At 52.2% G+C, this 21,211-nt stretch overlaps 7 protein-coding genes across 7 annotated transcripts in view; 4 read left to right on the plus strand and 3 right to left on the minus strand.

Annotated features, from left to right (window-relative positions):
• Positions 1–1,834: 1,834 nt before the first annotated feature.
• Positions 1,835–3,250, plus strand: BBA_09467 (uncharacterized protein; the record flags this gene model as incomplete). The annotated part of the gene is made up of 2 exons (XM_008604564.1): positions 1,835–2,514; positions 2,641–3,250. The coding sequence occupies 2 exons, from the start codon at positions 1,835–1,837 to the stop codon at positions 3,248–3,250; spliced, it is 1,290 nt and encodes a 429-aa protein (XP_008602786.1).
• Positions 3,251–3,678: 428 nt separating this feature from the next.
• Positions 3,679–8,540, minus strand: BBA_09468 (WSC domain-containing protein; the record flags this gene model as incomplete). Its single annotated transcript, XM_008604565.1, has 2 exons — positions 3,679–8,284; positions 8,410–8,540. 2 exons carry the CDS (start codon positions 8,538–8,540, stop codon positions 3,679–3,681), a joined length of 4,737 nt encoding a protein of 1,578 aa, XP_008602787.1.
• A 1,226-nt stretch (positions 8,541–9,766) lies between these two features.
• Positions 9,767–10,249, plus strand: BBA_09469 (uncharacterized protein; the record flags this gene model as incomplete). Its single annotated transcript, XM_008604566.1, has 2 exons — positions 9,767–9,850; positions 9,929–10,249. The coding sequence occupies 2 exons, from the start codon at positions 9,767–9,769 to the stop codon at positions 10,247–10,249; spliced, it is 405 nt and encodes a 134-aa protein (XP_008602788.1).
• A 2,204-nt stretch (positions 10,250–12,453) lies between these two features.
• Positions 12,454–13,492, minus strand: BBA_09470 (uncharacterized protein; the record flags this gene model as incomplete). Its single annotated transcript, XM_008604567.1, has 3 exons — positions 12,454–12,875; positions 12,970–13,337; positions 13,476–13,492. The coding sequence occupies 3 exons, from the start codon at positions 13,490–13,492 to the stop codon at positions 12,454–12,456; spliced, it is 807 nt and encodes a 268-aa protein (XP_008602789.1).
• Positions 13,493–15,559: 2,067 nt separating this feature from the next.
• On the plus strand, positions 15,560–16,885 carry BBA_09471 (biotin synthase; the record flags this gene model as incomplete). The annotated part of the gene is made up of 2 exons (XM_008604568.1): positions 15,560–15,844; positions 15,944–16,885. 2 exons carry the CDS (start codon positions 15,560–15,562, stop codon positions 16,883–16,885), a joined length of 1,227 nt encoding a protein of 408 aa, XP_008602790.1.
• Positions 16,886–17,145: 260 nt separating this feature from the next.
• Positions 17,146–18,598, minus strand: BBA_09472 (aminotransferase class I and II; the record flags this gene model as incomplete). The annotated part of the gene is made up of 2 exons (XM_008604569.1): positions 17,146–17,675; positions 17,746–18,598. The coding sequence occupies 2 exons, from the start codon at positions 18,596–18,598 to the stop codon at positions 17,146–17,148; spliced, it is 1,383 nt and encodes a 460-aa protein (XP_008602791.1).
• A 739-nt stretch (positions 18,599–19,337) lies between these two features.
• The window catches only part of BBA_09473 (dethiobiotin synthetase), a gene marked incomplete at both ends in the record, with an annotated part of 2,823 nt that continues 949 nt past the window's right edge, over positions 19,338–21,211 (plus strand). The window contains 3 exons of the mRNA XM_008604570.1: positions 19,338–19,528; positions 19,638–19,734; positions 19,822–21,134. Of these exons, the coding sequence (XP_008602792.1) occupies positions 19,338–19,528; positions 19,638–19,734; positions 19,822–21,134 (1,601 nt within the window). The remainder of the gene's footprint in view (positions 19,529–19,637; positions 19,735–19,821; positions 21,135–21,211) is intronic.

A 21,211-nucleotide genomic window follows, 5' to 3' on the forward strand; every position in this document is an offset into this window, starting at 1 on the left:
GAGTAATGCCACTATAACAGTTTATTATACTATACTCCTCCCCTCTAGCTAGCTATCTATAGCTACCTAGGAGGCTCCCTAAGGCCACTAACCTTATTCTAGGGACTTTAGCTACTAATTTAACCCCTAGGAAGACTATTAGCGTGTAGGCCCCCTATACTAGTACCTATATAGCTTCTATATAAGGTAAGTCTCCTATTAGCGGCGGGAGTTAAACTTAGGCTACTAGCTATATGCTTTTAAAATATGACGTACGCCTATACTATTAGACTACAGGGTAAAAGATTAGGTTATTAAAAGTAGTTCTAGTAATTAATAAAGGCATAATAGTAGTATATATAACGTAGAGCAGTGCCGTCATAACGGTTTATTATACCTAGATACCTATAATAGAGATATAAGGCCCTAGTAAAAGGGACTACTCTAGCTACTACTATCGGTAATATAGGGCTTTATTATATAAAGGGTATATAAGTACTTAGCTATATTATTAAGGTAAATAAGTAATAATAAAGTAGTAATAATTTCTATAACTATATAAATTCTATCTAGGTATATAACTAAATATAAGTACTTTTATTACTATAGCTTTATAAATAAACTTAATATTTTAATATATACTTTTTATATTTAGGTTATTATATTAGTAAAATTTAACTTTCATTAAATATATTATATAATAGATTTAAATAAAAAGACTTATTTCTTTTAAAAATAAATAAATAGGTTTTCTATTTATTTAACTTTTTTATATTTAAAAACTTTAAATAGTTTTTTTTTAATTACTAATAACTTTTTAATATAATAATATTTTATAACTTTAATTAAATAATAATTATTAATTTTAATTATATAAAAGAATACTATATATAGCTATAACTAGTATATTAAATAACTATATATATAAATACTACTAAAAATATTATTTCTTTTTCTTTTTAATATAACTTTATAACTACTTAATTATAAATTTTAAAATAAGTCTAATATTCTAAGCTAAACTTTAAATAATAAGATCTATATAAGATCTAATCTATCTATAGTTTAATTAATTAATAAAGTTAAAAATTATTTTTTTTCTTTTTTTTTAGTTTATTATTTAAATAAAATAAAATCTTAAGCTAACTCTTATAGATTATATATTAGCTAAGCTAATAAAATTTAGAAGATTTATCTTAGAATTTATACTTTATTAATTAAGTTTTTATAGTAGATATAAAAATCTAACCTTTTTAGTGGTATTTATATGTGTGGTCATTCGGTGTGCTGGTTACGGGCATGTACAGCACCTCTTGGCAAAGGTGGTGCGGGCACGTGTAGCTACAGATTACATAGGTTAGCTAGAACTTTGGACATGATGCGGCGGCCTTTACATTAGGTATCTCTCACGTCCATGCTTCTTCCCAACGCCCAACCAGGCTGCAAAAGGTCTTGGCCGATTAGAGGCCTAGAATCCGCCATCCGCCCCGTGGCGCACATTTGTGGTGATAATGTCAAGCTTGAGTAGACAAGGCGTCGTTTCTGCGAAATACCCAACTAGTCATGTGCCACAACGCCGCAACCAACTCAACAACTATCGAATTCATCAGCCAAGAAAACCGGTTGCGCCCCATCCCACCACCATCACAGACGTTCATGTTCACTCTGCGAGTGACTTCCTGAGTATAGGCACCCATTTTTTAAACCCTTCATACTTTTTTTTAACGCCATCATGACTTTTCTGTGTCTAGTTTGAATATACCCTTTGATCATTTATAGCCCCAGCGAGGTTCTTTTCACCGACTGGGTCAGAAAAAAACACCCAAGACCTCAAACTTACACCATTCTCAGCAGCATGGCCGTCGCCGTCGCCCACGCCCTCATGCGCACCACACGCGGACGTCCAACCGATACACCGGCGTCTCCATCTCCTCCTCCTCCTCCTCCGTCCTCCTCTCCGCCTTCTCTCTCCGATGGCCTCGTCTTTGAAGCCCACCAAGACACCGAAATCGCCTCCTCCTCCTCCTCCAATTCCACCACCACTCAACCACTTCCACCTCCCGACACGCCCCTCTCCATCGCCACCGCCCTCGTCGGCCTCGTCGCCGCCTCACACCACACTTTTCACGACATTCTCGACCTCCCCCTCGCGCCGCGCTCCCGCACCGCTTCCTTGCAGACGCTCCGCCGCGCCGTCCAGTCCCTCAAGCTGACGGCGCCCCTCGCCCTCAAGTGGCTGCGCCGCGTCGAGTCCGCGCCCGACTTGCTCCCGACCGGCGACAATCGCCCCGCGCTCGTCGACGTCGATGCGCTGATTGTCATTGTCAGCGAGGCTGTCGACGCCGTGTCTGCCGCGGGGCAGGTACTGGTGGCGGTGGTGCGTGAGGCGGCAACGACGACGACGACGACGGAGGGGGACTTGCCGACGCGATTATCGGACGCGGTGCCCGGGTACACGCCCGAGATTGTGGCCGTCAGCGAGCGCATCCAACAGGTGGAACATCTACTCTCTAAGCTCCTAACCATTCTGCAAATGTACGTCACCATCTATCTCCCTTTTTTTTTTTTTCTTTTTTTGGTTGCTTTGCGCCGTGGTGTTGGACGAGGTGAACAAAACGACCCCCCCGACGACTGACTTACACGCAAAACCACTCTCCACAGAAGATCCCCCGCCGAAGCCGCCCGCACCCGCGCCGCCATCGACGCCTCCCTTGCCCTCATCATGGGCTCCAACCCCGCCCTCGCCGCCTCCGTCCGCCTCATGCCCGACTCCTTTGGCGCCCTCGCCGCCTTTCCCACCTCCCTCCTCGACCGCGCCCCGCCTTCCTACAGCCTGCCCCCCCCGACTACTACGCACATCCCCGAAGAAGCGCTGCCCGACTACGCCGCCGCCGCCGCGTCCACCGACGGCTCCGTCGCGATCCGCCCCGGCGGCTGGTCCGTCTTTGCGCCGCTTACCCTGGCGGACCTCGCCGCGCTGTCGCGCGTCCCGCTGCCGCTGCGCGCGGCGGATTTGGTGTACGGGCGGTTTTATACGGACGAGTTTGCGGCGGGCGTCGGCGCGCAAGTCTGCGAGCTGATGGAGAGGCCCGGGTGGGCGGCCAAGGCAAAACAGTTGGCGGTCATTCTCGGGTCCCGGACAGAGACCGTGGCGCTGACACACGAGGAGAATTTCGCCCGCACGGTGGCCCTGGAGTCGGAGCAGAGCACGACGACAGATGGGCGCCCGGGGTCGCGGCCGCGGCCCAATATCATCATTGGAGGATCGTGACTATGGGCATGCAATGAAGATATCAATTGCATTTCTCAAAGGTCTTTTGGGAAAACGACTTTTAGCAAGTTTTGGGCGTTGGGCTGGTTAGCGTTGTCAAGTTTCATTGAACAACTGCATTTAATTAAAAAAAATTCGTCAATAATTAGTCTCACCCGGCTCCCGGCATGAGCAAGTGCTAGATTCTCTTTATACAATACGAGGCCTATCGTGTGGGCCAGTCTTCTTCCTGCAAATATACTGTTTGTTCGTTTTCCTATGCATCGATGCAGGGTCTATATCAAAGCAAGATCTCGCTGATCTGTAAATCACAAATGGAATTAATCGTGAAAAGAAAAAAGCCTCGAGGCTGGCTGGCCAAAGCCCGCAGCCTCTTATAGACTCATGTGACATCGTCATGAATGGAAGAGCAATGTCTTGGACAGCTCTTAATATTTGAGCCTGATTGGCGCAGTAGTCTGACTCTGCTTCTTGAGCCACGACTTGAGCACGTAGGTGCTCAGTCTGAGACCAGCACCACAGTACTCAGTCTTGTTGCCAGGGCACAAGAAGCTGCAATAAGAGCCACTGATATTCTTGCCAGGCTCGCTGGCAGACTGCCCGCCGTCCAGCGACAGCGTACTGCCGCACCAGCACTCTTGTCCGTACTCGACGCCAGCGAAGTTGTAGCCTGATTGGGCCGCGTCACACTTTTGCAGGCACTTTCCGATGGTCATGTCAGTGGAGTTGTTATAGATTTGTATAGGCAGAAGTCGACCTTGGTTGGGCTCGGAGAAGCAGCCGTAGTATGTGAAGTTGACATTGCCTTCGCTGATGACTGGGCTAGTCGAGGTAGGCTTTGCAGAAGTTGTGGTACTGGAGCTGGTCTTTGAGGCAGTGGTGGAGGCAGACGGCGTTGAAGTTGCGCTCGAGGTGGTTGCGCTCGAGGTGGTTGCGCTCGAGGTGGTTGCGCTCGGGGTGGCAGAGCTCGAAGTGGCAGAGCTGAAAGTTGTAATAGTGCTGGTGGCAGAGCTGTCAGTAGCAGAGCTGTCAATAGCAGAGCTGTCAATATCAGAGCTGTCAAGGGCGGAGCCATCAAGGGCAGAGCTGTAAATGGCAGAGCTGTAAATAGTAGAGTCGGTAGTCGAAACGCTGCTCGCGGTCATGTTTCCAGATGACGTGCTCGAGCCGCTAGTATCAGAAGTAGCGGTAGCTGTGCTGGCAGAGGTTGAGCTTGTCGTGGGTGTGGTAAGGCTTGATACACTCGAGGAGGTGGTGCTATCCTGGGACTTCATGTACAGTTCAAGTCGGTTCCCGGCGCCGCAATATTCGGAATCGTCACCTGGGCAGGTAAAGGAGCAGTCTTCCTGTTCGGCCTTGACAGAGCCTTCGTTGAGTTTCGTGCCGCAGTAGCATTCACGTCCATACTCTACACCAAAGTAAGTGGAGAGTTTACAGAATGCAGCACACGATTCGAGAGTCATATCGTCGTCAGCGTATGTGCTGTCGGACAGAGCGCGCGCATTGGTGGCCTCTGTCCAGCAGCCCTGGAGCTTCCAAGTCTGGCTCACGACAGACTTTCTGGCGGGACCAGTAGGAGTGGGAGTGCTGCTCGAGGCAGTGGTAGCTGTCGTCGTAGCCGTCGCCGTCGCCGTAGTTGTAGTTGTAGCATCGGTCGTGTCTGTGGTAGCCGTGGCGGTCGTAAGGGCGGTCGCGGTACCGTTGCCGTCGGCGCTGGACGCGGCAGTAAACGAGGTGCCAGGCTTGGAACCAGCAGAACTGACAGAAGAGTTGCCACCGCCGAGCTGGTACACATTGAGACGCGAACCAGCACCGCAGTATTCGGTACCGTTGTCATTGCATAACATGTTGCAGTCGGAAAGAGGCGCCACAACGGCACCGGCGCCCAAAGCGTTGCCACACCAGCATTCGCCTCCATACTCAAGACCGGCGTAGATGTAGCTGCCAGCCTTGCAAGCATCCACGCAGCTCTTGACAGTTCTTTTGTCGGTCGCAGCTCCATTAGGGAGGGCACGACCGGCCGTACCCTCAGTGTAACATCCGATGCTGTTGTAGCCGTCGACACCGGGGTTCACGCTAGGGCCGACTGGGGGTCCAGTGTCCTTGCCTTTCGAGTCAACAAAGAGAGAGATGTAGCTAGCGCCACCATCACCATTACCACCGCAAATCTGGTTCAAGTCACCGGCGCAGTCAAAGTTGCAATTGCGGTCATCCACCTGCTTGACAGGGATATAGTTGCCGGCCCAGCATTCACGATGGTATTGGGTACCGCAGTAGGTGTACTTTTTGTCGGCGCAAGCAGCGATACACATGGCATTGGTATTGTTGTCGTCGCCGTAGAGCTGAGTCTGGAGCTGACGGCCAGGGTTGTTCTCGAGGAAACATCCCTTGTAGCGGTACTGGCCGAGGCCATTGTCCAGTAAAGGTGGCGCCTGCTCGGAAACCGCCCTGCAGAAGAATTGAATGAATTGCTTACCCAGCACGGGGTCGTTGGTGTTGAGAGTCCAGCCAGCAGTACCGTTTGTGGGCGCAACATTCCACTGGGTCTTGGGAGCGCTGCAAGTAAGGACAGCAGAACCGCTTTCGCCGGGAGCCAACGAGGTTCCTTCAGCAAGATCTACCTGGTTAGCGGCCTTGATGAGGCCATCAACTCCGAAAGGAGGCTTGGAGACGGTGAGTGAGAGCTTGACGCCACCAGATGGAGCTCCATTAGTGATGCGGAACCTGAGAGCGCGAGACCGATTCTCGGTAACATTGCCAAAGTCAAAAGGCTTGCCGTCAACATACTTTACCCAGCCCTGTCCGTCGGGGGTCTGGAATTCGAGTACCGCTTTGGCAGCAGGACCAGCCGAAGCAGCGAGAGATAGCGACTTGGTGCCACCGTCGGAGACAAACTTGAGGAAACCAGAGTAGGTGCCGGCCTTGGATGAATCAAAGACGACTGTGACGGAGGAGGACTGGTGGCCGTTGAGGGTAGTTGGAATTCCCTTGACAGTGAACTGTCCGACAACCAAGTCACCGTTGCCATCCCAAGTGAATGTAGGTCCGCTAGCATTGTTGGCTGAATAGAGGACCTGCTTGATGGTGAGCTGGGCATTGCCTAGGTTGTTGACGAGGAACTGCTGTGTGACACCGTTGGGGTCGTCGCCAACGACGACGGCATCAAAAGTGACGGTGTTGGGGGCGACATCAAGAAGGGCAGAGGTGCTTTCGCCCGTACCAGTAAGGCGGGCATGGCTGTTGATGCTGTAACCACCGACCGAGTTGGTTGTGTTGACGACAATGTCGGCAGACACAAGGCCGACCTTGCTGGGGGAAAAGGTGGCAGAAACTTTAAAGTTGCTACCCTTGGCAACATTGAATGGAACGGACGGGGGAGTAGCAAGAGCAAAGTCGGTCGTATCGCTGAGTTCAATACCAGTAACGGACACGTCAATGTTGGCAGTGCAGGTAATGTCTTTGCTAGTGCTGTTGGACTTGAGGTCGGCTTTGCCAAAGTCAACGGGTGAGGTACAATTGAGAGGTGCGTTGACAGGCGAGCCATAGGCGTAAACGTAGCCCTGGTTGGTGCCAATATATACAAGTCCGTCTCCGAAAACGGGGCGAGTGAATTTGTTGACACCGGTGATGCTGAAAGAGTTGATCATGGTCATGGTGCCAGCCTGGGGCACGGCATTGTAGATTCTGAGGCCGAGCCCCTGAACGTCAGTAACCCACAGAAGACCGGTACCAGGCTGGCCGTTGAGCGAAGTGGTGGTGCCGTGGCTGACGCCGAGAATGTACGCATTTGTTTCAGCCGTGGTGGCGACTTTGGGGAAGGACAGGACGCCATTGACACAGGAGTACTTGAAGACATTGGAGGGATGCTGAATGACGTTGATGTAAACATAGCCTCCTTCCAGAGGGTAGACACCGGCACCGGCGTATACAGAGTTGTCGTTCTGGAACACTTGAATGACAGCATCGCGATAGTTTGGACCGTTGCGATAACCACCTAGATTATCCATGTTGAGCCAGTATGTCTTGCCGCTCTTGCCAGTGATGACACCAACACGCTTAATGTCACCGCAAGCAAACTCGGGAGGCAGCAGCTCCAGAGGAGAACAACCAAGATCCTTATCGGCACCGTCGAGCGCCTGCTTCTCCCAGGGCATGAAGAAGTCAACAATTTCGAGGCTACCATCGGGTTGGAGGGTCATGTGAACGGCGGACTCTTCTTGGGCGGTAGGAGGCTCGAAGCCCTTGACGGGAATAGTGGCAAGCTGAGAAGCATACCCGTTACCGGTGGCAAAAAAGACGGATCCGGCATCGTCAGAAGCGAGACCACCGCCAGACATCCAGACACCACCACCCTTGGTAGTGATGGGGACATTGGCACCTTCGGTAGCCCAGCTCTCGACAATCTTGCCGGTGGTCTTGTGCCAACCAATGATCCAGCCACTAAAGTCGTACTGGACGCAGTGGGAGGCGAACCCGGCATATATGTAGTCGCCGAGGTGAAGTAGGCCGGGTCGCTGGTGGTGAATGCCGCCGGTAAATATGCGCTCAGGGTTGTTGGTGGCCTTGATATTTTCGAGGTTGACGGGGAAGTTGGGACGCTCGGTCAAGTCGTTGACATCAATGGCGTGGACATAGTATCGGCCGGCAGGACGGCCCTGGGCCGTGTTGAGGACGGTCTGATCGAGGTACGTCTTGGCCGTCAAGTACAGTGTCTCGGTGCTGGGGTCGATGACACCCGTGGCGGTGATACCAATGTTGGGATTAATGTCGACGCAGCCGTCGAGATCGGCGGTGAGGAAGGGAATGTGAAGATTACGCTTGGCGACGATTTCGCCAGTTTTGGCGTTCATCTTGTAGAGGTTATTTTGAGTCGTGGCCCAGTAGACGTATTGCGTGGTGCCATTGTTGGGAGTGTAAACGAGAGGCTGAGAAAAGATTTGCTCGGCGGCACCGCCATATTTGCCCGGCAACATAACTTTGAAGATTTGGCCAAACTGATTGCTGCCGACGACGGAGGGGTCCATGTTGTGGTTACTGGAAGCTTGGAATTAGTAGAATGCGCCATTGTGTGCGACGCAGGAGGAACGAGTGAAAACGGATGAGATGGGACAATGGCCGCACAAAAGAGTAGGTGAAGCGGGGGAAAGATGAAAACGTACGTCTGGTAACCAGCCCTGGAGTTATCACCACCCCAGGTAATGGTATCTGTGCTGGCAAGACCGCTGGCAAGGCCGGCGAGGCCAGCGGCGCCGGCGAGGAGCCATGCGCCGAATGCCTTGATTGCGACCATTGTGTGTACTGCAGTCTACAAGACGTCAATGTCGAGACATCAAGACGGGCAGTGCAATCAATGGCAAGAAGCAAAGATCAATCGACCCAGAAACAGGAGAACTAAACGAGAGTATATATTAATGGGAAGCAAGTCGAGCACAAAGCCGACTGCAGCGCGGGGGGACAGGCCATGGTAATAACTAGTTATGCGATGCGGTCGAGTGCGCAGTGTGGGTGATGGGTGGCCCCATCGGAGAGCGGCGCACCAAGCGCAGGGCCGTGTTGGCAGAGTGCGAGAAAGTGGGGGCCTCGTACAGCAGACAGCAGGGGAAAAAAAGTCGGACCTAGCAGAAAGCTGAATTCAATGTTTGGTCCCATGTCGGTGGGTGGACTGACAGCCTCGTCTGCGGGTTGTGGTCTCTCCATCTGTGCAGCTTGCCGCTGCAAAGTGTCAAACACAGGGTCTGACCCAGCTGGACAGGTCAGGTACAGCAGCGCGGAGCGGGAGCGCGTTTGTAGTCTCTCTGCGGGCATGCCGAGCGGCCGATGATGGAGGGGAGCATTGGGCTGATGGACTGAAGACCGGTGACGAAATGCAACAGGAATTTGAATGGGCTGGCACTGGCAGCTGGTCAAGATGGTGGTTGTGGTGGTGAGAAGTGGATGAATCTCGATGGACACTGGAGGTGGGCCGAGCGAACAATGGAACAAGGAACACCAAAAATACATATGTACGGATATTTATTTACAGCGTTGCCGCCTAGATTAAGAGAGGTCAAGTCTACAGGAGGCTCCACTAAAGCGCATCGACGGCGAATCATCGAGCGTGGCCATTTCCATCTACGAAAAGGAGGTACGCTAACTGCTAGCACAGCGCCTATAAAATCCAGGGCAGAACGCTCCTCAGACCACGCTAGCACCACACGTGCCTTTTAGCGGCCGACCAAGCAAAGCCAAGTGGTGGACGGATGGTTCTGAGACTGCTAGTCAGGCCACTAGAGGCCGAATTTTGCTTTCTTTCCCCTGAACAAATCTGTTCTCTGACGGGATCGATGTGATGAGCAAGAATAATCAAGAGATGACTACGGGTAGTGGCCGAATGTCGCTAGGTAACGTAGGGCTGTTGGGACATTCATTAGGCAGGTCAGCTGAAACTACGGGCAAAATCCGCCAGAATCACTATGAAAAAAAAAAGAAAAAAGGATACTAATTGATAATAATGAACGTGTGTCTACCATAAACAACATGACCCAGCTCCTTGGCATAGGCGCCGCCTCTCGCCAGCCCAGCATTGAGATTATACTTCTCTCGGTACTTGCTAGCGGCCAGGTATAGCGCCAGTGGCGCAGCCATTGCGGAACAGAGCCCTGTAGGTAGTTTTTCCATTGCGCCGGCTGGATGCCCTAGAACGAGGCATGCCAGCTGGCAACTCAGAAGACACATGTGCCTTGCCACTTTGCCAATTTGCTCATCAGCTCAACGCCTCGTGTCTTTTCCATCAACAACATCCTTTGTCCTATCCCAATCTCAGCTCCAACCCGAGTCTTCCTCACCGCCGGGCCCTTACAGCGAATGCAACTCAGGGTTGGGTTCTCTGTGACTGTACTCCTGTACGACCGGCCGGCCACAGCCGAGTACAGCAACCATCGCTGCCGCAAAAAACCAAAATCCCGTATTCCTTGTTATGCATCCTGCATGATCATCTGCGCCGGCCATAAGTTGCCATAGAGATTGCATACGGACATAAAAAAAGGACCTGCACCAAAGTTATTAATAAAAGCAATCCGGCCCAAACGGCAGTCTTGTTTCCACCGCGCTGCACTAGTCCTGCAACCTCATAGCCTCGACACCGAATAGAGATGGCGCGCCAAGGACCCCTGTTGCAGCGATACGAGAAAAATTCCAGATTAGCATGAAGTATATACTTGCAAATTGCGCATCCTCCGGCCCGTGTCCGGCTTAGGATGCCGTATGGTTAATCATGTGCAGTACGGATATTATTAGCTGGCGCTGCTCTAACTCACTGTCTTTCCCGCTGCGACATTTGTATGCCGTGGTTGCGCGGCTTCAAGACATTCACCACCACACCCGCCATCGCCATCGCTTGCACCTTTGGCCAATTTCTGCACGGCTTCTACATGTATGGTGCGTCATTCGGATGCACCTCACAGCGAATACTCGCAAAAAGCCATAGCCACCACACCACTGCCGGTGTAACATACGTGCATGCCCTCTCTCATCACCGAGGTCACTGTCCGTCTGTGCGAAAATCAATAATCCCTCGATCAGATGAAGTTCATGGACCTCCAGAAGCATGGCCTGGTCGATCTGCCGCTCCTAGCTCTGTCCGCCTGCCAACACAAGACTATCGATAGCCACCTCAGCGCGGCGCGCCGCTACCACTTCTTCATCTCACAACCGAGCTGCTTCCCGGCAACGCCACGGCGCCATGATGCCGTGATCCTAGACTCATTTTCCCTGCTTGTAAGTTGTCGGGCTGGTATCAAATCGTCTTCAACCTGCCCGCGCGCCTTGTCCACGCGACCGCTGGCTCTTTATGTGGCGCGCAAAAAGTCTTGTTCGTTTACGCTCAACAGCTGAAATGCAAGCCATCAGCCGCATGACAAACAGATATTTTCTGCTTCCGACATTTTCGGCCAGGTCCTCGGTCCAGTTCCGTCCCGCCGGCCCTTTTCTCCATCGTCCATGCGGCTGGCATGCAGGCGAGAGCACCATCTGCCGTGTCCCACTGCCAACTGCCCACTGCCCACACTGCCCCTCCTTGCAACTGTAATCTCGCCTCGTCGTAGCTGGGCTTGGTGCTTACATCGCAATGGAAGAGGCAAAGAGGCTGTGTATCATGGTCGAGGTTGGCATCCAAAAACGATTTCGGTTAGCCTTGGGGGCCATGTGAAGGACACATTAAACCGGCCCTTTTGAGAAAGCACCTCATTTCTAAACTGTCGTTTTTCTGATAACAGGCTGTTTAGATAGATGGGAGAGAACATCTGATAGATGCAAAATGAGTAAATATATCTGTAACATTCTTGTAAAAAAAAAGTTTATACTTACTTTAGTGTGTAGTCAGAATTAACAAGACAGCATTGAGAATCGACGAAGGCCGTTTTTTGTCCCCTTCTTGGGGGCGATAAGCTGTGGCTGTTTCACTCTCGGCCCTTTTGAAATTTGCATTCACACTTTAGCATAGAATAACTCGAGTCTAAGTAATGCGCCGCTACTAATTACGCCGTGGCATCGGTGGAAGCCCAATGGAAATTGCCAAGCTTTGCCAGCATTTGCACTAATTTATACACCGACGCCACGTCTCTTTGATTCATCAACATGTTGCGCGAGAAATTCTGTCTTTTGGATAGTATGTGCACGCTCGCTGCGCTAGTCGGAGGATTATATAGACGGACCGCGAGATTTCTCTCGGTTGCAAAAGTTTCGCACTGGCCGAAGAACGAGCCTTTTGTGTACCATCAGTGCCGTATCAACCTCGTAAAAGTCTTGACGGGTCAGTAGTCTAATACAGTTCGCAGTCCTTTCTAATTCTGCATATTGTTTGAGAAGAGACGTGTGACGATGTCGTGAATTATCCGACTAATGTCGGGGCCTGAACGAAGCATATACCTACCTGTCGCCCGCGCACATGTTGATAGCTGAAAGAGTCGTGGCTTCGGCAGGATTGTCTTTGCCAACAAAAGACGCGGCTCTCAATGCTGCAACTGAGATGTTATGTTACACCATGTGACATGTTTCTTTCCAATTTGCCTGGCCAGTTTCCTTTTGGTGTTGCCTTTTTGCAAGGTCTAGCGAGCACCTTTTGCCCCCCCAAAACTACGCGTCACCAAGTTGCAAAAAAAGGATGCACATGTAGTAGTTACCATATTCATTCATTCATTCATGAGCAGATGAGCAGAATAGATAATCTACCTTGGCATAGACGGACGCTCCAGCAGCTGGCCGTCGAGCAAAATGTCCACCTTTTCGTTGTAAAAGCAGGCCATGCCCGCCAGCGCGCCGCACTCGAGCGCCGGGTAACGATAATACCACACAATGTTGGGGTACTCGACGCCGCCAATGACGACGTCGTAATAGTCAGCGTCGCCCTTGTACGGGCACTTGGTCACGAGCTCGCTGCGCCGCAGCACCGTCTGGTCCAGGCAGCCCATGGGCAGGTAGTACCGCGTCGGCAGCCGCGGCTCGTGGAGGTGCATCGAGAAGCCCGACTTGGCCACCGTCTTGCCGTCGACGCGCACCTCGATGCGGCGGCTGGACGGCAGCACCTCGATGCGCTTCGAGGGATCCTTGGGATGGACGTAGATGGGAACGTCTTCCTCTAGCCATTGGTCTACTCAGCGCGCACGGCGGTTAGCAAAGTTTGGTTGCCCATCACCCTGGAAGCAGAAGCAAAACATATTAAGGGTCTTTTTGATATCACGCACCCATGGCTTTGAATTCCAGCCGCACGAGACCCGTCAGCGCGCCGAGACCCCGGTCATCGGTGAAGCGCACGACGCGATCGGTTACAGCGGCAGGGATCTTGCGGCTCTCGTCGGCGGCGACGTGCAGCTCCGCCACGCTGGCGCGGATAATACCATCACTTTTGATCGGCTGTCTATTCCTGAGGGTGCAATTGTGAATTTCCGACGCGGGAAAGTACAGATGAGGGTAGTAGTCGTGCTCCCAGACGAGCGAGCCCTTGGTCGAGTCGACAATGACGGTCCGGTTGTAAATGACCCGGATGCGCCGCGGGGCAGGAATAACCTTGCGAGGGCCGTTTTCCAGTAAATGGCTCCCAAGCTCAGCCAAGCTTTGTGAATTCAATGTCGTTAGCTTTTATATATAAATTTTTTTTTCTTCTTCTTCTTCTTCTTCTTTGCACATTCCTTCAACCCGGGACCGTTGGGCTGCAATTATGACGTAAAAGGGTTGCAGGGCTACTACATACTCTGTGGATCGAGACATGCTGGCAAGTTGATTTTTCAAAGGTTCGCAATGCTGGGGGTTTCTAGCGCAAAACGCGTCGTGGATCCTTGGTAACAGGTCAACTTTTTTGAAAAACCGGGGATGGAGAAGAAATCGATGATGAGAGTCATGAGAATTTTAAAGTTGGGGAATTTTTTGCATGAAGAAAATGAAGGCAAATGGGTGAGGCAAACCCCGCAGACAAAGCTGTTGGGATCGGGGGGCCAGTGACGCAACTTGTGCCTTAGCGCTCGTTGCTTATTGCATCGCGGCCGGCCAAATGTTGCACTTTTCTTCAACGCCCGCCCTTGAGTTAGGCAGAAACGTGTCTTGTCGTGGTCGCACAGGGCAAAAAGGGCATCAATTTAGACGAAAAGGCTGCTTTGACGGATTAAAGAGTCGCCGATGCTATTCAGTGAACTCCCAGTCTCCCAGCAAGTAGCGGTCAAAACATGACGTATATGGCTGGCTGTCTTTGGCCGGCGGCTTGTCTAAATATATACATTGGCCGTCGATTGATCGAAAAGCACGTGCGTCAACATGTCAGTCGTCAATCACCCGAATCAAGACACAAGATACATGACACTATTTGTCAATTATTGCCGGAATCTTAGCTTTACAACTCGGTATAAAGTCCGTCTATACCAATCTTGTTGGCCAGGGATGTGAGGGACTAGCTAGAGGGTAATTTTCAAATGGACAGAAGATGGTCTACAAACGATCTGTAGATTAAGAGTCGTATCCGGCCTACGTTGAAATATAAGAAAAATACCATGCTCACCGCTAGATATATTTTGTAGAAAGCTGATTGCATCCAATAGCGTATTTTTCATGGTTTGACTCGCGTCCATCGTACATTGCTCGCCGTAGAGAGCAGCAGCCAAGAAATAAAGAAGAAGAAAAAAAAAGAAGGAAAGGGAAAAAAAAAACAAAACCAAAACCAAAACCAAAAACAAAAACAAAAACAAAAACAAAAACAAAAACAATGCCACAAAATTTGAGGAGAAAATCTACCAGCCCGCATTATTTTACAGAGCAGGCTGCGGAAAGCACAAAATGCAATTGCGCGACTAGGACGCTTTGCATTGACAGTTGTTAGCTTCAGCACGGACCGTTGGAGTCTGTACTAACAAACGTTAATATTTAATCAGATGTAAGCTAGCCAGATCTTGGAACGGCCATCTGTCAACGTTTTCTTTTTTTTATGTCAGCCCTAGCGTCATAGTTTTCAGATGGTTCCAGAGAGAGAGCCATTCTCACGGCAATACTCTCTCTACTAAGAATGACACATCTTATTAGTGCTTTCTCAGTCAGACCCAACGATACCAAGGCGCATACGGTCCTGATCTGTGACTGGTAGAAGACGAGAGTGGATGCGAGCGCCAACCAAATAGTCCAAGACTGGGCAGTGGGCCGCTTATCAGCCAGGAACCATACCCATAACCTAGTTATCACTGGCGCCAGATTGGTCACGATATCCCGTAATTCATTGCGGAGGCACGAGGGCCGAATAGGCGGCTCAACAAGATACAAACCACTCGGCACTGGCAAGGTACCCCTCATGTACCTTGTCCAAATGGTTCCCCCCATCTCAACCCGCCAGTTTCCGCCCAACTGTTTGTTGTCCCCTGCAGATCCAACGCAGCAGCTGACGCCGACGGAGATTCTGGTAGGCAAGTAACTGGTAGGGGCATGATTATTATTACTGCTAGGAGGTGCGTCATTAAACCACAAGGGGCCCGAGGATAATAATATGGGACGCGTTTGCGCACGCCAACCAAGCCGAGAAAACAACTGGGCAAAATGGGTTTGACGACGAAGGGCCCGCCCACGCCAAATCTAGATGAGGGGGGTAAAAAAAGATGAGGTTTCGGTGCTCCTCATCTGTCCCAGATGGATGGATATTGCCGAACCAACTCCCAGCCTTGTAAATGTAAGCCAGGCGTATAGTACCGAAGCCGTCCCCTTCACTGCAACGACCGCTCGAGCAGGCTTCGCCATAACCGTTCTCTTTTCTTATTTCTATTTTTTTTTCTTATTTTTTTTCCTGTCTGGAGGAAGGCCACAATGACCACTCCTGCCATGGCATACCGCACCGTTCGGTCGGTCGGCTTTCGACACGGCGGCGCGGCACTTTTGCGCTGGAACAGCTCCGTCGTTGATGTGTCGCCGCTCAAGTTTGAGCCCCCAGCACCGCCCATGCAGCAGCAGCAGCGTGAGAAGCTCTCGGAAGAAGCCAAGAAGAAGATTTTCCTAGACGCCGTCGCTGCGGACCATGTACGACACAACTGGACAAGACAGGAGATTGCTGCCATTTACTACCAGCCGCTGCTGGAACTGGCACACCAAGCTGTAAGCTCGTGATGGTGTCATCAATTGCCGAGGCACGGCGACGCACAAAACAAAAAACACAACTAACCATACTTTTTTTTTTTTGTGTGTGTTTTCTAGAGCAATGTTCATCGTAAATTCCACAAGGCCGGAGAGGTGCAGCTATGCACGCTGATGAACATCAAGACGGGCGGCTGCACCGAAGACTGCTCGTACTGCGCGCAGTCGACGCGCTACCAAAAGGGCACGGGGCTCGAGGCCAAGCGCGTCGAGAGCGTCGAGTCGGTGCTGGCGGCGGCGCGCACGGCGCGCGACAACGGCAGCACGCGGTTCTGCATGGGCGCGGCGTGGCGCGACATGCGCGGGCGCAAAAACAGCCTCAAGAACATCACGGCCATGGTCAAGGGCGTCAAGGCCATGGGCATGGAGGTGTGCGTGACGCTGGGCATGATTGACGGGGAGCAGGCGCGGCAGCTCAAGGACGCCGGGCTGACGGCCTACAACCACAACGTCGACACGAGCCGCGAGTTTTACCCGTCCGTCATCTCGACGCGCTCCTACGACGAGCGTCTGCAGACGCTCGGCCACGTCCGCGACGCGGGCATCAACGTCTGCTCCGGCGGCATCCTCGGGCTGGGCGAAACCTCCGAGGACCGCGTCGGTCTGCTCGAGACGGTGTCCACGCTGCCCGCGCACCCAGAGAGCTTTCCCGTCAACGCGCTCGTGCCCATCAAGGGCACGCCGCTCGGCGACCGCGAGCCCGTCGCCTTTACCAGCATGCTGCGCACCATTGCCACGGCCCGCATCGTCATGCCGGCGACGATTATCCGCATCGCGGCCGGCCGCAAGACCATGTCGGAGGAGAAGCAGGCCATGTGCTTCATGGCGGGCGCAAACGCCATCTTTACCGGAGAGAAGATGCTGACGACCGAGTGCAATGGCTGGGACGAGGACAGCGCCATGTTTGGCCGCTGGGGTCTGGAGCCCATGAAGAGCTTTGACAAGTCGCCCGCGGAGGAGGGTGTCCAGGCTGATGTGGCCAAGCAACTGGGTAGCTTTTGAGCAATCAAAAATAAAATTTCAATATAGTTGTCATGTTTCAGCATGCTTTCATTACAGACGACTGATATAACTCTTGATCATACTACTTTGTATTTCTTGGATGCCTATAGCTTCAATGTCTACTTTCTCACACGTTGATAAAATCAAGTATCAGTCTTTTATCATGCTAGTTTGCACCCCTTGGACGCCCATAGCTTCAATATCTATTTTTCTCACACATAAAAATACTTCGACATACAATCATTTCTCATCATGCTTCATTAGAGACGACTGACATCACTCTTCATCATGCTAGTCTGTACCTCTTGAACACCCGTAGCTTCAATGCCCATTTTATCACACGTCCATTTCTCAATCACCTTGCAGAGCGCATCCACCTCCTCCGCCGTATTGCCCGCATGGAGGCACAGCCTCACACGATCGGTACCTTTAGGCACTGTCGGCGCTACAATAGCTCTCAGAAGAAAGCCATGCTGCTGGCAGTATGCAGCCAGCTCGCGGGCAGATGCAGTAAATAACGGGAATATCGGAGATTCAGGTACCGACGGATATATATGTAATATGCGCGCCGGAACCTGGTGCCGCCCACATAGGCTGCTCAGGCGACCGTGCGCCAGGCGTATCAGCGCCCGCAAGTTTTGGTGCTGGCGGTCGGCGTGGCCGCCCGCGAGATATTCGTACGTCGTTTGGATCGCGGCCAGCGACGGGTAGCCGAGCGCCGTCGTGTATATCAAGCTTCGAGCGTAGTTGACGAGATAGGACCTGGTTGTCGGCGAGCAAAGGACAATGGCTTTGTGAATGGGCAAGTTGTTAGTTGCGGCTGGCTAAAACTTGCAAAAGCTAATACAGCTTGGACGTACCACCTGCGCAGCCCATGGCCTTGCCAAACGTGTGGACTCTTGCCCAAACTTGGTCCTCGAGGCCTAGATGGCACACCAGACCACGACCGCGTTGGCCAATGATTCCCGTAGAGTGTGCTTCGTCGACGATGATGTGGCCGTTTCCGCGTGGCAGCCGCTCGCGCACGCAGGCCACGATTTCTCGCAGCGGGGAGACGTCGCCGTCCATGCTGTACACGCCCTCGACGGCGACGAATACATTTCGGTCGCCGCTGCGAAACTCTTTGCCTTGCTGGCCCCGACACAAGCGAGCCAGTACAGCGCTCAAGCTACCCGGTCGTCTCGGGCCGGGCGCACCGTCGTCCTCTGCGTCCGCCTCGCCAGCACCAGCACCGCCAGCACCGCCGCCTACCATGTTGTGCGCAAACGGCACAGTCTGCGCGCGGCCCAGCTTCATGCCGTCGTGGACGCTCGCGTGAATCAGCTCATCGTAGACGACCACGTCACGCGGCTGCGGCGCGCACCCAAACAGGCCCGCGTTGGCGTCAAAGCCCGAATTAAAGAGCAGGCCGGCGGGCGCCCCGTGAAACGCCGCGACGCGGGCTTCGAGCGCCTCGGTAAAGGCAGTGTTGCCGTCGAGCAGCCGCGAGCCCCCGGAGCCGAGCGAAAAAGGCGGCGCGTCCGCGTCGCTGCGTTGGAGCAGCGCCAGGTACCGCGTCTTGAGCTCGGGGTTCTCGGCGAGCGACAGGTACGAGTTGGAGGAGAAGTCGACGGCGCCGGGCGGAGGGAGGGTGAGACGCCGGCGGCGGCCTTGGGCCTCGCGCTTGTCGAGCAGCCGGCGAAAGGTGCCGTCTATGCGCTGGCTGCCGGACATTTTGTGATGATGGAGAGTTAGTTACATGGTCGGTATTTGCCAAACATTGAGATTTTTTTTTTTTTCTTCTCGAGTTCGAATCGGCAATTGCTAGTTTAATTTACAGAGTTTTGGCCTGTGTTTCGGGGCTTCCCCATTTTCATGGGCCGCCCCGAGGCCTTGTTTAGTTGGCCCCATGGACTTTGGAAGGGGATGGTGGGGGGGGGGGTTGTAGTGGTCCTCAACAGTCAACACATGCTTCCCAGCATGGCGAATGTCACAGCGGTATGGGGGCAACCCAGCTCAATATTCATAAAGCAACAAGCAAACAAGGTACTAGTTGTGGGACCTATTGAAAGTCACTCACAAGTATACGAGATAACATCTCGGCTTAACGCGATAAGGATCGGCACTTCTTGGGTGAGGGAGTTTCGTAGTCATAATAATACATAATAATAAGCTTGCCTATTTGGAAAAGGTTGCTCCGCTAAAGAACCACTACCAGCGCGTCGCTGACCCGCCCAACAATTGGGAAAATCAGGGCTCGCGTTGGCTTTGGTTAGATTTCGCCGCGGTCATAACTACTATGGGTATGGGAGAGCCAAGGCTTAAGCCGAGGGCCGAACTTGCTCTGCATTGAATTGCCATTCATTGATTATTAGTTATAGTCAAAGACCACTCTCTTGGTCCCGACACCGCACCTGTTGCCTCTTTGGTCGGTGCCAGGGTTTGGTCAAAGACACAAAGACGACGGACGATAATGGAGTCGCCTTTGGCTGCCTTGCTGTGGCGTTCTCTCCGCGTGTACCAGGTCTTCGGTGCGAATACCGAGGTTGGCAAGACTGTCTTTACAACCTTGCTATGCAAGAGCGCAAAGCGCAATTGGAACCAGGAAAATGTTTCTTTTCTGAAGCCAGTCTCGACAGGGCCATTAAACGAGGCTGATGATCAGTGTGAGCTGCGGTTTCTCCGAGACTTTGACAATACCCCGCTGATGAGTTCTTAGAAGCTATAATCATGCCCCAACGCGGTGCTAGCTAATTGACACTTGCCTGTACAGTCATATAAAAACCTTTACCACTGGAATCAATCATGACACATTAATCCAATACGGCATCCCCGTGAGCCCCCATACTGCGGCTTTGGCTTCTGGCGAGGTATGCTCTCATCCTTCTTCCACAGGACGCCATATACCACAGGAAGCCATATACCACAGGAAGCCATTAGACTAATCCTCGAAACAGCCAATCCCTCCCGATAGTCTAGTTTTGGCTAGATGCCGCGACCACGCTGCAGAGCGCGCCAAGGCTGGCAAAGGCTGGCTCTTCATGGAGACGGCTGGCGGTGTACACTCACCTGGTCCTTCCGGTACCACGCAAGCTGACCTGTACACGCCACTGCGACTGCCAGTCGTTCTTGTAGGCGACGCCAAACTGGGCGGAATCTCGCAGACAATTGCCTCGTTTGAAGCGCTGCGCATCCGCGGATACGACGTACAATCAGTCATGCTGTTTCAAGACAAAAAGTACCAAAATTACCTCTATCTGGCGGAATATTTCTCCCAAAAGTATGACATTCCTGTCCTGAGCTTACAAGAGCCGCCTGAGCGTCTACACGATGAAGCTCGTGATGTCGAAGCCATGAAGGAGTACTACGAGCAGCGAACAGACGAAAACACTGTTGGCGCTGTACTTGAACACCTGGATTTGAACCACACCAAGAGACTCGTCAGATTGGAATGCATGGCTAGCAAGGCTCACGAGACCATCTGGTACCCTTTTACCCAGCATGAGCATCTCCCTGCCAAGGACATCATGACGATTGACTCTGCACACGGCGACTACTTTCAAACATACAACAGCAAATCCCCAGAGCACGGCGCACTCCAAGCTTCTTTCGACGGGTCTGCCTCGTGGTGGACGCAAGGCCTCGGCCACGCCAACCCGCAGCTGACAATGGCCGCCGCGTACGCCGCCGGCCGATACGGGCACGTCATGTTTGCCGGCGCCATTCACGAGCCGGCCCTGACATTGGCCGAGACTCTTTTGCGCGGGACCGGCAACTCTCGACTGACCAGGGTATTCTACTCCGACAATGGCAGCACGGGGATCGAGGTCGCCATCAAGATGGGACTGCGCGCCGCGCGGGTTCGCTATGGCTGGGGCCCCAACGAGAAGCTCGGTGTCATTGGGCTGAAAGGAGGCTACCACGGCGACACGATTGGCGCCATGGACTGCGCTGAGCCGTGCATCTACAATGAAAATATTGAATGGTACCAAGGAAAGGGCTACTGGTTCGACTACCCGACCATTCTCTGCAAAGACGGCAAATGGCAAATCAGCGCGCCCGACGGCATGGAAAAGGAGCTTGGGCCGGCCCGGGACTTTGCGTCTCTTGAAGAAATCTTTGATGTGCAAGGACGAGAGAAGAACAATGACCATGAGATTTACGAAAGCTTCATTGTCGAAAAGCTGCACGCTCTGAGGGCGCAAGGGCGCAAGTTTGGTGCACTCATCATGGAGCCGATTGTTCTCGGCGCCGGCGGCATGGCATTTGTGTAAGCACTGCTAAAATCCTTTTTTAGTATCGTCAGGCAAAAAAAAAAAAAAAANAAAAAAAGACTAAACAAAAGGC

The sequence above is a fragment of the Beauveria bassiana genome, assembly GCF_000280675.1.
Source record: "Beauveria bassiana ARSEF 2860 unplaced genomic scaffold BBA_S00055, whole genome shotgun sequence".
Classification (NCBI taxonomy): Eukaryota; Fungi; Ascomycota; class Sordariomycetes; order Hypocreales; family Cordycipitaceae; genus Beauveria; species Beauveria bassiana.